Here is a 15,375-nt window from a genome sequence, read left to right on the forward strand (position 1 = left end):
AATAATGCTGGTAATATGAAGGAACAGGGACATAATGCCGGTAATATGAAGGAACAGGGACATAATGCCGGTAAGATGAGAGAACAGGGACATAATGCCTGTAAGATGAGGGAACAGGGACAAAATGCCGGTAAGATGAGGGAACAGGGACAAAATGCCGGTAAGGTGAGGGAAAAGGGATGTAATGCAGATAATATGAAGGAACAGGGACATAATGCAGATAATATGAAGGAACAGGGACGTAATGCCGATAATATGAAGGAACAGGGACGTAATGCCGATAATATGAGGGAGCAGGGACATAATGCCGATAATATGAAGAAACAGGGACGTAATGCCGATAATATGAAGGAGCAGGGGCGTAATGCCGTTAATATGAAGGAACAGGGGCGTAATGCCGGTTCAAATGAGGGAACAGGGACATAATGCCGGTAAGATGAGGGAATAGGGACATAATGCCGGTAATATGGAGGAACAGTGACGTAATCCCGGTAAGATGAGAGAACAGGGACATAATGCCTGTAAGATGAGGGAACAGGGACAAAATGCCGGTAAGATGAGGGAACAGGGACAAAATGCCGGTAAGGTGAGGGAAAAGGGACGTAATGCAGATAATATGAAGGAACAGGGACATAATGCCGATAATATGAAGGAACAGGGACGTAATGCCGATAATATGAAGGAACAGGGACGTAATGCCGATAATATGAAGGAACAGGGACATAATGCCGATAATATGAAGGAACAGGGACGTAATGCCGATAATATGAAGGGACAGGGACGTAATGCCGATAATATGAGGGAGCAGGGACATAATGCCGATAATATGAAGGAACAGGGACGTAATGCCGATAATATGAAGGAACAGGGACGTAAAGCCGATAATATGAAGGAGCAGGAACGTAATGCCGTTAACATGAAGGAACAGGGACGTAATTCCGATTCAAATGAGGGAACAGGGACATAATGCCTGTAAGATGAGGGAACAGGGACATAATGCCGGTAAGATGAGGGAACAGGGACTTAATGCCGGTTATATGAAGGAACAGGGACATAATGCCAGTAATATGAAGGAATAGGGACGCAATTCTGGTAATATGAAGGAACAGGGACGTAATGCCGATAATATTAAGAAATAGGGACTTAATGCCGGTAATATGAAGGAACAGGGACGTAATACCGGTAATATGAAGGAATAGGGACATAATTCCGGTAATATGGAGGAACAGTGACGTAATCCCGGTAAGATGAAGGAACAGGCACATAATGCCGGTTCAGATGAGGGAATAGGGATATAATGCCGGTATAATGAGGGAACAGGGGCATAATGCCGGTAAGATGAGCGAACAGGGACTTAATGCCGGTTATATGAAGGAACAGGGACATAATGCCTGTAATATGAAGGAACAAGGACGTAATGCCGGTAATATGAAGGAATAGGGACGCAATTTCGGTAATATGAAGGAACAGGGACATAATGTCGGTAATATGAAGGAGCAAGGACATAATGTCGGTAATATGAAGGAACAGTGACGTAATGCCGGTAAGATAAGGGAACAGGGACATAATGCCGTTAATATGAAGGAACAGGGACGTAATGACGGTAATATGAAGGAATAGGGACATAATGTCGGTAATATGAAGGAACAGTGACGTAATGCCGGTAAGATAAGGGAACAGGGACATAATGCCGTTAATATGAAGGAACAGGGACATAATGCCGGTAATATGAAGGAACAGGGACATAATGCCATTAATATGAAGACATAGGGACGTAATTCCGGTATAATAGAGGAACAGGCACATAATGCCGGTTCAAATGAGGGAACAGGGACATAATGCCGGTAAGGTGAGGGTACAGGGACATAATGCCGGTAATATAAGGGAACAGGGACTTAATGCCGGTTATATGAAGGAACAGGGACATAATGCCTGTAATATGAAGGAACAGGGACAAAATGCCTGTAATATGAAGGAACATGGACATAATGCTTGTAATATGAAGGAACAGGGACATAATGCCGGTAATATGAAGGAATAGGGACGCAATTCTGGTAATATGAAGGTACTGGGACGTAATGCTGGTAATATGAAGAAACAGGGACGTAATGCCGATAATATGAAGGAGCAGGGACGTAATGCCGGTAATATGAGGGAACAGGGACATAATGTCTGTAATATGAGAGAACAGGGACATAAAGCTGGTAATATGAAGGAACAGGGACATAATGCCATTAATATGAAGGAACAGGCACATAATGCCGGTAAGATGAGGGAACAGAGGCATAATGCCGGTAAGATGAGCGAACAGGGACTTAATGCCGGTAATATGAAGGAACAGGGACATCATGCCTCTAATATGGAGGAACAAGGACATAATGCCGGTAATATGAAGGAATAGGGACATAATGCCGGTAATATGAAGGAATAGGGACGCAATTCTGGTAATATGAAGAAACAGGGACGTAGTGCCGATAATATGAAGGAGCAGGGACGTAATGCCGGTAATATGAGGGAACAGGGACATAATGTCTGTAATATGAGAGAACAGTGACATGAAGCCGGTAATATGAAGTAACAGGGACATAATGCCTGTAAGACGGAACAGGGACATATTACCGGCATTATGTCCCTGTACCCTCCTTCAGTGGACATAATGGCAGTAAAATGAAGGAACAGGAAAAAAATGCCGGTAATATGAAGGATCAGGGACATAATGCCGGTAATATGAAGGTACAGGGACGTAATGCCGATAATATTAAGAAACAGGGACCTAATGCCGGTAATATGAAGGAACAGTGACGTAATCCCGGTAAGATGAAGGAACAGGGACATAATTCCGGTAAGATGACGGAACAGGCACATAATGCCGGTTCAGATGAGGGAATAGGGACACAATGCCGGTTATATGAAGGAACAGGGACATAATGCCGGTAATATGAAGGAACAGTGACGTAATGCCGGTAAGATAAGGGAACAGGGACATAATGCCCTTAATATGAAAGAACAGGGACATAATGCCGGTAATATGAAGGAACAGGGACATAATGCCGGTAATATGAAGGAACAGTGACGTAATGCCGGTAAGATAAGGGAACAGGGACATAATGCCGATAATATGAAGGAACAGGGACATAATGCCGTTAATATGAAGGAACAGTGATATAATGCCTGTAATATGAAGGAACAGGGACATAATGCCTGTAATATGAAGGAACAGGGACATAATGCCGGTAATATGAAAGTACAAGTAGAAGCGGGAAAAGAGCGGCCGGTATTGTAAAATGAGCTTGCAATTCAAAATCTGAGTTAAGCCAATCAAAGGGAGGGGGAGGGATTGGTAATGTGAATTTACTGATTGAAACGCCCCGGAAGTGACATGTTTAACAGTTCTCTCTCTGGTCCACATAAGGTCTATATAAAGACGCGCCCCGCGGTTGTCGGTACTATATTTCTCTTCAGCTTCAGCTGACAGGATGTCTGGTCGTGGTAAAGGAGGAAAAGGACTCGGAAAGGGCGGTGCCAAGCGGCATAGGAAGGTGCTCCGTGATAACATCCAGGGCATCACCAAGCCTGCCATCCGCCGTCTAGCTCGCAGGGGAGGCGTCAAACGCATCTCCGGTCTCATCTATGAAGAGACTCGCGGCGTCCTGAAGGTTTTCCTGGAGAACGTCATCCGTGACGCCGTCACCTACACCGAGCACGCCAAGAGGAAGACCGTCACCGCTATGGACGTGGTGTACGCGCTCAAACGCCAGGGCCGCACTCTCTATGGCTTCGGAGGTTAAATCCGCTCCTGCTCAGCTCCATTTTACACAACACAAAGGCTCTTCTCAGAGCCGCCACATCCTCTATAGATCAGCTATGATGTCTGCTGGTGACCGCTCGTGTATCTGAGCAGTGACCTTCTACTTCTATATACACGGGGGTAGGGGCTTCAGTATCACGTCCGTCTTCCAGTGAGGAGCCGGATATGTGGACTGCAGTGTGTCCCCTAATAGCGTCCTAGAAGTTAATGTGAAGGGAGAGTACCTTAGTGCTATACTTGCTGGCGAGTGATCCTCAGGCAGGAAAACACCTCCTCGTAGCGGCGCTGCCGGACGCCGTTTGTGCCGATGCCTGCACGTACAGGAGTGGCAGAAACACCGCTGAATATCCGCTCAGTTGCTCATAGCGCTGTATAAGCACACGAGCAGTGGATCAAACAGCGGACTTGCGGTGTTGCTTCTTCGGCGTCCAGCTTGCTGCTGGGCAACGTGCTTTCCGCAATCCTTGGAGAGAGGGCCAGTGTTTTCTTAGCTGCTGTCACTGCTACTAATGTTACCAGATTCTTACAACAAACAATAAATCTGTTACTGGGACCAACTTTGACACAAGTATCGGCTCGGCTCGTATCTCATTCTGCCGGACGGCTGGGATTAATAAGGCTGCTGGCAATAAATCTGTTAACCTCTAGTACTAATAATGACTCTGTCTGCTGTCCCTATATAGGACTCACTTTATTACAGTAACGCGTGCAGTTTCTTGCAGAGCAACATTTAGTGAGACGCATTCAATGATTGAAAAAGTACAAAACTGATGCAGCTGATACGGCATTTTACAAGAGCAAAACCCAATGTTGGAGGGGCCGTGTTTTCCAAGCTGCTCTCATTGCTACAAATGTTACGAGATTTTCAAAACAAACTACCAATTTGTAGCACCAAGTTCCACATAAGTATGGACTTGCATTGTCTTGTATGTCACTTTGCCAGACTGCTGGTATAATCGAGCTGCTGGCAATACAATGACAGGAAACAGAATGCACCTATTTCTACTTCGTACTAACACTGTGCGTTGTCTATACTTAGGACTGACCTCATCCCACTAACGCATGAAGTTGCTGCAGAGTAACATTTACTGAGACGCATTCGAAGAATCCAGTGAGACTGGAAGATATAATTTAAGACACTATGTAGTCGGGGACGGGTTGTAGATCATGAACACGAATCACTGGAGTAGTTGTACTATTAATGTGTTCTGTACAGTATAGTTAGTGCACCAATGAGGACAGCGCCACCATCTGCACGAGGCAGTAGTGAATGTATAGGTCATGAGTAACGCGGTTCTACACCCACCCACCCTACGGCTTCCTCTTCAATGTGAAACCACGCGGTATATGAATTGATATGGGTAGATTTCTGTACAAGCAGAGCCACTTATTTGGCGCAGAACGTTTACATATCGGAGATCAGCGGTGAGAGCTCTGTTCTAAGGACCATGTGGGCGGCTCTTAAAAGAGCCTTTGTGGTTAAATGTGGGATAAGCGGCGCTCACTTGCTCTTGGCGCTTTTGCTGCTCTCGGTCTTCTTGGGCAGCAGAACGGCCTGGATGTTGGGCAGGACGCCTCCCTGAGCGATGGTCACACCACCCAGCAGCTTGTTGAGCTCCTCGTCATTGCGCACGGCCAGCTGCAGGTGACGGGGGATGATTCGGGTCTTCTTGTTGTCCCGGGCGGCATTTCCGGCCAGTTCCAGGATCTCAGCGGTCAGATATTCCAGCACAGCGGCCAGGTAGACCGGAGCGCCGGCGCCGACCCTCTCAGCGTAGTTACCCTTGCGGAGAAGTCTGTGCACACGACCGACAGGGAACTGAAGTCCTGCCCGGGATGAGCGGGTCTTGGCTTTAGCCCGCACTTTGCCTCCTTGCTTTCCTCTTCCAGACATGTCTATTATCTGATCAGATCTAACGGCTGCGCTCCCACCGTCACTTCTTATACCCGGATGGAGCAGAGAGCTTCTTCTCTGATTGGCCGCATCTAAAACTGATATTCAACGCCAGACGCTGTAGCCAATGAGGAAGTAGAATATTTCTATAGACTCGCAGATAACACCACGCCCCCTCCTCTGTCTCTACCAATAGGAACATCTCCCGCCTGAACTCGAATGGAGCAGGAATAAAGCAGCAGCTGCGGATTCTGCTCATTAGGCGCCAAGTAATGTGCCCCGTCCCTGCAGGAAGGACCCAAAGGCTCTTCTAAGAGCCCCCACCAAGTCTACAACAGAGTAGCGCAGAGCTGCTGCTGCTGCATTAGGGTCTTGTTATCTGCGGGCTGCACGGGCTGATTCTTCTACATCCAACGATACCATGAAACGCACAATTCAAACGTACCAATCTCCAGTATAAAGGTGGTTACGTACAAACATGTAACACGTCTTTATTACATCCGTATCGTTCCCGAATTACCGGCATTATGTCCCTGTTCCCTCATATAACTGGCATTATGTCCTTTGTAGGAGGGTACAGGGACACAATGCCGGTAACATGTCCCTGTTCCCTCATCTTCCAGACATTATGTCCCTGTTCCCTCATATTACCGGCATTATGTCCCTGCTCCCTCATATTACAGGCATTATGTCCTATGTAGGAGGGAACAGGGACATAATGCCGGTAATATGTCCCTGTTCCCTAATCTTACAGGCATTATATCCCTGTTCCCTCATATTACAGGCATCATGTCCTTGTTCCTTCATATTACAGGCATTATGTCCCTGTTCCTTCATATTCCCGGCATTATGTCCTTGTTCCCTCATCTTACCGCCATTTTGTCCCTGTTCCCTCATATTACAGGCATTATGTCCCTGCTCCCTCATATTACCGGCATTATGTCCCTGTTCCATTACAGCGTGTAGAAGTCACCAGAGACTGCTCCTCCAATAACCAGGCACAAACACCAGAGTCTGCTCCACCTGTATTAAAAGAAGCCCTCACAGACAAGAAATAGAGGCTTTTCGACCTGTATTACAATAACGACTCAACACACTAGAGTTTGCGGCTACAATAACCTTGCACCAAAAAAAAAAAACGGGTATTGTAATACGGGTGGAGCAAACTTTGTTGTTTTGTGCAAGATTATTGTAACAGCAAAGTCTGTATTGCAATACCAGGCACAGAGGAGACACCAGAGTCTGCTCCGCCTGTATTACAATACCCGGTACAGAGGAGACACCAGAGTCTGCTCCACTTATATTGCAATACCCGACACAGAGGAGACACCAGAGTCTGCTCCACTTGTATTGCAATACCCGGTACAGAGGAGACACCAGAGTCTGCTCCACTTGTATTGCAATACCCGGTACAGAGGAGACACCAGTCTGCTCCACTTGTATTACAATACACGGCACAGAGGATACACCAGAGTCTGCTCCGCCTGTATTACAATAACCACCCTTTATCCAGTCCTCGCCAGTGTGATTGCTTGTTCTCTATCGTCGACAAGCAGTTTCCCTGGCATCTGTTATAAATCTGACTACTACCCTCATCATTGTTATTTACAGATGTCCCATGCTTCCTTCCGTCTCCTAGTGTAGAAATGTTCCGTTGTTTCTGGACAGTGTGATATTGGGACGGGTCATCTGCCCGCAGGATCCGTGTCCCGGCTTCCTCACACGCGACAATGTCCCTCCCTGTCCGGCAGCCACATAATGTATGAAGCAGCATCTGCACCGACACGAGAGCGGCCGCACATAGAACAGGGAGACTAGCGGGAGGCCAGACAATAGCAGGCACAGCTCTGTTGTAGACAAGGTGGGCGGCTCTTAGAAGAGCCTTTGTGTTCTTACTGCAGGGACGGGGCACATTACTTGGCGCTGGTGTACTTGGTGACAGCCTTGGTGCCCTCGGACACGGCGTGCTTGGCCAGCTCTCCAGGCAGCAGCAGGCGCACGGCAGTCTGGATCTCCCGGGAGGTGATGGTGGAGCGCTTGTTGTAGTGAGCCAGGCGGGAGGCTTCCCCTGCGATGCGCTCGAAGATGTCATTGACGAAGGAGTTCATGATGCCCATAGCCTTGGACGAGATGCCGGTGTCAGGGTGGACCTGCTTGAGCACCTTGTACACGTAAATGGCGTAGCTCTCCTTCCTGCTCTTTCTCCGCTTCTTGCCGTCCTTCTTCTGTGTCTTGGTCACAGCTTTCTTGGAGCCCTTCTTGGGCGCTGGGGCAGACTTGGCGGGCTCAGGCATGCTAACACACTGCGATCTGCTCGCAACTGAGATAATGGAATGCTTTACCCTCCCACCGCTGCTGTATTTATACACGGGCTATGCAAATGAGCAACGCTGCCTGACCACTGTTCTACTGGAAGAGCAAGTCATGTGACCTATGGAATCGTCATAAGCCACTCCCAATGCAGCTAATTGGTGGTTTCCACGAGTCTGTTCTCTGTTGGTGGCTTTAAATCTCTCCAATCCCAGGAGCTGGTGAGCGGTGCAGTAGCTTATAAAAGGCAGCAGAAAGGGGGTGATTGTTAAGATACGAATAGGACATTTCTCTCCTTTAGCGATGTCTGGACGTGGTAAACAGGGAGGCAAAGTGCGGGCTAAAGCCAAGACCCGCTCATCCCGGGCTGGACTTCAGTTCCCTGTCGGTCGTGTGCACAGACTTCTCCGCAAGGGCAACTACGCTCAGAGGGTGGGCGCCGGCGCTCCGGTTTACATGGCCGCTGTGCTTGAATATTTGACCGCTGAGATCCTGGAACTGGCCGGAAATGCCGCCCGGGACAACAAGAAGACCCGAATCATCCCCCGTCACCTGCAGCTGGCCGTGCGCAATGACGAGGAGCTCAACAAGCTGCTGGGTGGTGTGACCATCGCTCAGGGAGGCGTCCTGCCCAACATCCAGGCCGTTCTGCTGCCCAAGAAGACCGAGAGCAGCAAAAGCGCTAAGAGCAAGTGAGCGCCGCTTATCCCACATTTAACCACAAAGGCTCTTTTAAGAGCCGCCCACGTGATCCTTAGAACAGAGCTCTCACCGCTGATCTCCGATATGTAAACGTTCTGCGCCAGATAAGTGGCTCTGCTTGTACAGCGATCTACCCATATGAATTCATATACCGCAGGGTTTCACATTGAAGAGGAAGCCGTAGGGTGGGTGGGTGGGTGTAGAACTTCTGCGTTACTCATGACCTATACATTCACTACTGCCTCGTGTAGATGGTGGCGCTGTCCTCATTGGTGCACTAACTATACTGTACAGGACACATTAATAGTACAACTACTCCAGTGATTCATGTTCACAATCTACAACCCGTCCCCGACTACATAATATCTTAAATTCTATCTTCCAGTCTCAAGAGCTTTGTCACAGTTCGGTCCTCCTGGAGTATAACCACCATCATCCCAGGTGTTTAGACGAAGATTCCATCCCCGCGTCATGTACGGATAAGAGCAGTTCCTAAACTACAAAAGTCCTACGAGGGGTCTGCGGCAATGCTTTATATACACAGGAGACGCTATCTGGGGTTCAAACCATTCCTCTCAAGGACTCATATTGCTTCTAATTCTGCCCTGGTGTACACCACCAACTAAATGTGAACAAATGAAAAAGGGAGGGGAAGAGAAGGGCAAGAAGCGCACGGATCAAAGGATCTCTCGAATTAAGAAAAATTATAGATCAATAAAACGAGCTTAGAGGTATATTCTACCTAACAGGGATGGGGTGAACGGTCCCTGTGTAGAGAACACCCCATTTAATGAACAAATCCCATTCAGCATTGTGACTTATCGTAGATGAAGGGGAATAAAAGGGAAAGGTACATAAATCAAATATCAAAAGTGGGGGCATAAAGGGGACAAACTGGGCTGTAATGTTCGTCTCCTTCAAGTACCGCACTATTGGAGCGCTGATATTAGATGTTACTTCTGAATAGAGCTGCATCAATTTGTCCTTTTCATTCTCTGAATGCGTCTCAGTAAATGTTACTCTGCAGCAACTTCATGCGTTAGTGGGATGAGGTCAGTCCTAAGTATAGACAACGCACAGTGTTAGTACGAAGTAGAAATAGGTGCATTCTGTTTCCTGTCATTGTATTGCCAGCAGCTCGATTATACATTTGTAGCAATGAGAGCAGCTTGGAAAACACGGCCCCTCCAACATTTGGTTTTGCTCTTGTAAAGTGCCGTATCAGCTGCATCAGTTTCTCCTTTTTCATTCATTGAATGCGTCTCACTAAATGTTGCTCTGCAAGAAACTGCACGCGTTACTGTAATAAAGTGAGTCCTATATAGGGACAGCAGACAGAGTCATTATTAGTACTAGAGGTTAACAGATTTATTGCCAGCAGCCTTATTAATCCCAGCCGTCCGGCAGAATGAGATACGGGCCGAGCCGATACTTGTGTCAAAGTTGGTCCCAGTAACAGATTTATTGTTTGTTGTAAGAATCTGGTAACATTAGTAGCAGTGACAGCAGCTAAGAAAACACTGGCCCTCTCTCCAAGGATTGCGGAAAGCACGTTGCCCAGCAGCAAGCTGGACGCCGAAGAAGCAACACCGCAAGTCAGCTGTTTGATCCGCTGCTCGTGGGCTTATACAGCGCTATGAGCAACTGAGCGGATATTCAGCGGTGAGTTTCTGCCACTCCTGTACGTGCAGGCATCGGCACAAACGGCGTCCGGCAGCGCCGCTACGAGGATGTGTTTTCCTGCCGGAGGATCACTCGCCAGCAAGTATAGCACTAAGGTACTCTTTCCCTTCACATTAACTTCTAGGACGCTATTAGGGGACACACTGCAGTCCACATATCCGGCTCCTCACTGGAAGACGGACGTGATACTGAAGCCCCTACCACCGTGTATATAGAAGTAGAAGGTCGCTGCTCAGATGATACACGAGCGGTCACCAGCAGACATCATAGCTGATTTATAGAGGATGTGGCCGCTCTTTTCCCGCTTATAGCGCGACTGCTGTGTAAACTCTATCTGCCCCAAATCTAAAGAGTAATGTTAAGGGAAACAAGGAACAAGCGTGACGTCTTGGATTAGTATGGCGGCTGCTCGTTATCTGCCGTCAGGTTCAGGATTTGTGTGCCCGCAGATCACCCCTCAGGCCACCAGCACAACGGCTTTATAGAATGAATAGGGAGGAGAGGACTCGGGCAGTGTTAATGCGTTTAGATCTCTGATTTACAACGGTGACCAGGACTACACCCGATGATCATGACCTCACAGAATAAGAGTAGAATTCCCCTGCGCTTGTGTTCACACCGGGCGGAGGATACCTGCTCCCCCACCCTACACGCTGCGCCTGGTTTGCCTTTACAAGGAGTAGGGAACAAGGACTCCGCACACACTGGTCAGCGGAGGATGATTAGCCGCACATAACGGCGTCATTCCTCGCAGCAGCAGCGGAGGTTATTATAGGAAGAGCGATGTGCGGTCACCAGTGAGGAGTGGGGCGTGTTATCACTGCGATACAGCCGGAGAGGGAGGTGATGAATACAGCGCAGACACCCGGCATAACACATGACAGGACTGCTGAAAGGGCCGGATAACGTGAGTGCTAGAGACGGGGACTGGCTATAGTGTAAATGGAGCTAACTAAGCACTGAAAGGGTTAACATGGCACCTCCACATATTAATAGCAGAGCACAGAGAAGCCAGCGCCCCGGTAGAATAACGGATGAAAAGGATTCAGCTCGTTTGAGGGAGGATTTGGTGGCTCTGAAAAGAGCCTTTGTGTTGTAGTCGGTGCCGGGTTCAGCCCTAAGCCCTCTCCCCACGGATCCTGCGGGCCAGTTGAATGTCTTTGGGCATGATGGTGACCCTCTTGGCGTGGATGGCGCACAGGTTGGTATCCTCAAACAGTCCGACCAGATAAGCCTCGCTGGCCTCCTGCAGAGCCATGACTGCTGAGCTCTGGAAGCGCAGATCGGTCTTGAAGTCCTGAGCGATCTCTCGCACCAGGCGCTGGAAGGGCAGCTTACGGATAAGAAGCTCGGTGGACTTCTGGTAGCGGCGGATTTCACGGAGAGCGACTGTGCCCGGGCGGTAACGATGAGGCTTCTTCACTCCGCCGGTAGCGGGAGCGCTCTTCCGTGCAGCTTTAGTAGCCAGCTGCTTGCGGGGCGCTTTCCCGCCGGTGGATTTACGCGCAGTCTGCTTTGTTCTGGCCATAGCTCTATATCAACGTGCACACTTGTAAACTGATACGAGGAGAGGACAGAGCAGAGTATTTATACACTTGAGCGTGTCCTCATTGGTCCATGAAAGGCACACCCCTACATTCTATTGGCTTGTTCATAAAAAATATGCGCCCGACAAAGCAAATGTGATATTCGCGACCAATCACCGTTCCGAAGAGGCGGACACCGGTTTACATGAGGTTCACACGCAGCTTTTACAGCAGGGGGCGTTAATGAGATCATTTCTCCAGCTTTCTGCGAATTAGTTATCAGTAACAGCTCACTGTATTTCCATGTCCGCAGATCACGTACACAGCGTTATATAAGAGACTACTTCCCCATCATCCGCCGCTGCAGTGGTTTTATAGATCACACAAAGGGACAATCCCACACCCCATCCTTACACAGGACACTGTGCCCCACATCCAGAGGCAGCGTATAAGGGTCACCATCCACCACGTGTAATGAGGAGCATGGGACATTGTGCTCTATTTACACCGGAGAGAGTGTAATCCATCGGCCTCCTTCACGTGGATCCTGAGCTGTAAGCTACAAGTCTATTGCTGCCCCGGTCCTTATTTCCACATTACACCTGGTGGACTGTGACCTGATAAACTCTGCCTGGATGTTACACCATAGTGACGGGACGGACACAGTGGAGGTCCGGATACAGCAGCTATGGTGTCCAGCGCAATGACCAGAAATGACACTTGTCATAGAGTAACAGGGACATGAAGCTCCTCCGTGCACACGCGATGATAGCGCCTCCTTTATCTCAGGATCGCGCTGCTGTCTGTACCGGAGGAAACAGCGGCCAGTGATCATACAGCTCTGCCGGGGAGAAGGTGGTGGCTCTGAAAAGAGCCTTTGTGGGACAAGAAACGGGCGGCTCTCGGTTATTTCTTCGCCACGGTCTTCCTGGATTTAGACGCTATCTTAGCCGGACTCTTGGCAGCTTTTTTAGCCGGACTCTTGGCAGCTTTCTTAGCCGGACTCTTGGCAGCTTTCTTAGCCGGACTCTTGGCAGCTTTCTTAGCCGGACTCTTGGCAGCTTTCTTAGCCGGACTCTTGGCAGCTTTCTTAGCCGGACTCTTGGCAGCTTTGGGCTTGGCCGCCTTCTTTGCTGGGCTCTTTGTTATTTTCTTAGGGGCAGGTTTTGGCTTCTTGGGGCTCTTCGCCACCTTCTTGGCCTTTGTCAGGCTCTTGGCCGGAGTCTTCTTCGGGGATTTGGCAGCAGCCGCCGGCTTCTTCTTCTTGACCGCCTTGTCCTTCTTGACCGCTTTGTCCTTAGTCTCCAGCTGCTTCTTGTTGAGCTTGAAGGAGCCGGAGGCGCCGCTGCCTTTCACCTGGAGCAGGGTTTCCTTGGTCACCAGAGTCTTGAGCGCCATCTTCAGGCGGCTGGTGTTCTTGTCTACATCATATCCTCCAGCAGCCAGAGACTTCTTCAGGGCGGCCAGAGAAACCCCACTGCGCTCTTTGGAGGCGGACACGGCTTTCACGATGAGCTCGGACACGCTGGGACCGGAGGGTTTTTTGTTTTTCTTGGCTCCCCCTGCTGCAGGTTTTTTCGGCTGCTTCTTGGATTTGGCGGCCGGCTCGGTGGGAGGGACAGCGGCGGTTGGTGCGGTCTCTGCCATCGTATAACAAGGGAATCCACTAAAACAATTATTCTGCGAGGGAATAACACTGAGAACAAAGATGGGGGCGCCTCTTATATGTACAGCGGCTGCTCGGTGATTGGCTGCGATTGTCCTGAGCGTCTATTGGCTGACACTGATCACATGTCCTTCCTTTCCTCATCTGACAGGAGTGAAGCTCCGCTCTCCCCTTGTGCTTCCCTGCCCGGGATAAGAGCCCTTACCGACTAGAAGCGGCCGGGCGAGCGGGCTCTCTACGTGACTTCCCCCTCCCTGACATTCCCCTACTCATTTCTAGCCTTCACTGGCAGAGATGCTGGGAAGGAGCCGGGAGGAGGCCCCGGGATCTCTGCCATAGTTCTGACGATCTGCACGTCGCTGTGATCGGACAAGATAAATGTGTTTGCGGGAGCTCGTTCCCTCTATTACCGGCACTTGTCACTATCACAGGGTTCTTTACCACAATGTCTAACGTGCGGGAAGCTGATTGTCCGATGCGGGGGCGACCTGGAGCTGCAGAGAGCCCAGAAGGGTAACCCGGCACAGACGCGATGTCGGAGTGTCTTCCGCCTGTCTTACTGTAACTTGGCACAGAGGAGACACCAGAAACTGCTCCACCTGTGTTACAATAACCCAGCACAGAGGAAACACCAGAGTTTGCTCTACCTATGTTATAATAAGTCGTCAGAGGCAAGACACCAGCGTCTGCTCCACCTGTATTACAACTTCACAGCACAGAAAGACACAAGTCTGCTCCTCCTTTACTAAACTAACCTGACACAGGCCAGACCCCAAAACCTGCTCCTCCAGCAGTACATTACCCGGACACAGACAGGACACTAGAGACTTCTCCACCTGTATAACTATAACGTAGCACAGAGGAGGGAACAGACACTATTTGTTCCTCTTGTACTACATTAAGCCGGCAAAAGACAAGACACCGTAGTATTGTCCCTGTCCCCTCATATTACTGGCATTATGTCCCCTGTAGGAGGGTACAGGGACACAATGCCGGTAATATGTCCCTGTTCCCTCATCTTCGAGGCATTATGTCCCTGTTCCTTCATATTACCGGCTTTATGTCCTTGTTCCCTCATATTACAGGCTTTATGTCCCTGTTCCTTCATATTACAGGCTTTATGTCCCTGTTCCTTCATATTACAGGCTTTATGTCCCTGTTCCTTATTATTTCCGGCATTATTTCCCTGTTCCCTCATCCTACCGGCATTATGTCCCTGTTCCTTCATATTATCGGTATTACGTCCCTGTTCCTTCATCTTACCGGGATTATATCCTTGTTCCTTCATATTACCGGCATTATGTCTCTGTTCCTTCATATAACCGGCATTATGTCCCTGTTCCCTCATCTTACTGGCATTATGTCCCTGTGCCTTCATATTACCTGCTAAATGTCCCTGTCCCCTCATTTTACTGCCATTATGTCCCCTGTAGGAGGGCACAGGGACATAATGCTGGTTACATGTCCCTGTTCAATCATCTTCCAGGCATTATGTCCCTGTTCCTTCATATTAGCGGTATTATGTCCCTGTTCCTACATATTACTGGCATTATATCCCTGTTCCCTCATCTTACCGGCATCTTGTCCCTGTTCCTTCATATTACCGGCATTATGTCCCTGTTCCTTCATATTACAGCCATTATGTCCCTCTTCCTTCATATTACAGGCATTATGTTCTTGTTAATTCATATTACAGGCTTTATGTCCCTGTTCCCTCATCTTACCGGCATTATATCCCTGTTCCTTCATACTACAGGCTTTATGTCCCTGTTCCTTCATATTCCCG

General features: G+C 48.9%; 6 protein-coding genes across 6 annotated transcripts; 2 read left to right on the forward strand and 4 right to left on the reverse strand.

Moving 5' to 3' along the window:
• The first annotated feature begins 3,476 nt into the window (after window positions 1-3,476).
• Window positions 3,477-3,788, forward strand: LOC142663386 (histone H4). Its single transcript, XM_075841992.1, has one exon. It carries the CDS (start codon window positions 3,477-3,479, stop codon window positions 3,786-3,788), a length of 312 nt encoding a protein of 103 aa, XP_075698107.1.
• A 1,521-nt stretch (window positions 3,789-5,309) lies between these two features.
• LOC142663369 (histone H2A type 1) lies at window positions 5,310-5,702 on the reverse strand. Its single transcript, XM_075841974.1, has one exon. The coding sequence runs from the start codon at window positions 5,700-5,702 to the stop codon at window positions 5,310-5,312; it is 393 nt and encodes a 130-aa protein (XP_075698089.1).
• Window positions 5,703-7,615: 1,913 nt separating this feature from the next.
• On the reverse strand, window positions 7,616-7,996 carry LOC142663043 (histone H2B 1.1). The gene has a single exon (XM_075841339.1). It carries the CDS (start codon window positions 7,994-7,996, stop codon window positions 7,616-7,618), a length of 381 nt encoding a protein of 126 aa, XP_075697454.1.
• A 319-nt stretch (window positions 7,997-8,315) lies between these two features.
• LOC142663044 (histone H2A type 1-like) lies at window positions 8,316-8,708 on the forward strand. The gene has a single exon (XM_075841340.1). The coding sequence runs from the start codon at window positions 8,316-8,318 to the stop codon at window positions 8,706-8,708; it is 393 nt and encodes a 130-aa protein (XP_075697455.1).
• Window positions 8,709-11,514: 2,806 nt separating this feature from the next.
• Window positions 11,515-11,925, reverse strand: LOC142663045 (histone H3). Its single transcript, XM_075841342.1, has one exon. The coding sequence runs from the start codon at window positions 11,923-11,925 to the stop codon at window positions 11,515-11,517; it is 411 nt and encodes a 136-aa protein (XP_075697457.1).
• An 885-nt stretch (window positions 11,926-12,810) lies between these two features.
• LOC142663352 (histone H1.5-like) lies at window positions 12,811-13,577 on the reverse strand. Its single transcript, XM_075841958.1, has one exon. The coding sequence runs from the start codon at window positions 13,568-13,570 to the stop codon at window positions 12,830-12,832; it is 741 nt and encodes a 246-aa protein (XP_075698073.1). The 5' UTR covers window positions 13,571-13,577; the 3' UTR covers window positions 12,811-12,829.
• Window positions 13,578-15,375: the final 1,798 nt, after the last annotated feature.

The sequence above is a fragment of the Rhinoderma darwinii genome, chromosome 11 (genome assembly GCF_050947455.1).
Source record: "Rhinoderma darwinii isolate aRhiDar2 chromosome 11, aRhiDar2.hap1, whole genome shotgun sequence".
NCBI classification, from domain to species: domain Eukaryota; kingdom Metazoa; phylum Chordata; class Amphibia; order Anura; family Rhinodermatidae; genus Rhinoderma; species Rhinoderma darwinii.

Bases quoted from the DNA above. Each gene is read 5' to 3' on its own strand.
- LOC142663043 (XM_075841339.1), bottom strand. From the start codon at position 7,996: ATGCCTGAGCCCGCCAAGTCTGCCCCAGCGCCCAAGAAGGGCTCCAAG.
- LOC142663386 (XM_075841992.1), top strand. From the start codon at position 3,477: ATGTCTGGTCGTGGTAAAGGAGGAAAAGGACTCGGAAAGGGCGGTGCC.
- LOC142663045 (XM_075841342.1), bottom strand. From the start codon at position 11,925: ATGGCCAGAACAAAGCAGACTGCGCGTAAATCCACCGGCGGGAAAGCG.
- LOC142663044 (XM_075841340.1), top strand. From the start codon at position 8,316: ATGTCTGGACGTGGTAAACAGGGAGGCAAAGTGCGGGCTAAAGCCAAG.
- LOC142663369 (XM_075841974.1), bottom strand. From the start codon at position 5,702: ATGTCTGGAAGAGGAAAGCAAGGAGGCAAAGTGCGGGCTAAAGCCAAG.
- LOC142663352 (XM_075841958.1), bottom strand. From the start codon at position 13,570: ATGGCAGAGACCGCACCAACCGCCGCTGTCCCTCCCACCGAGCCGGCC.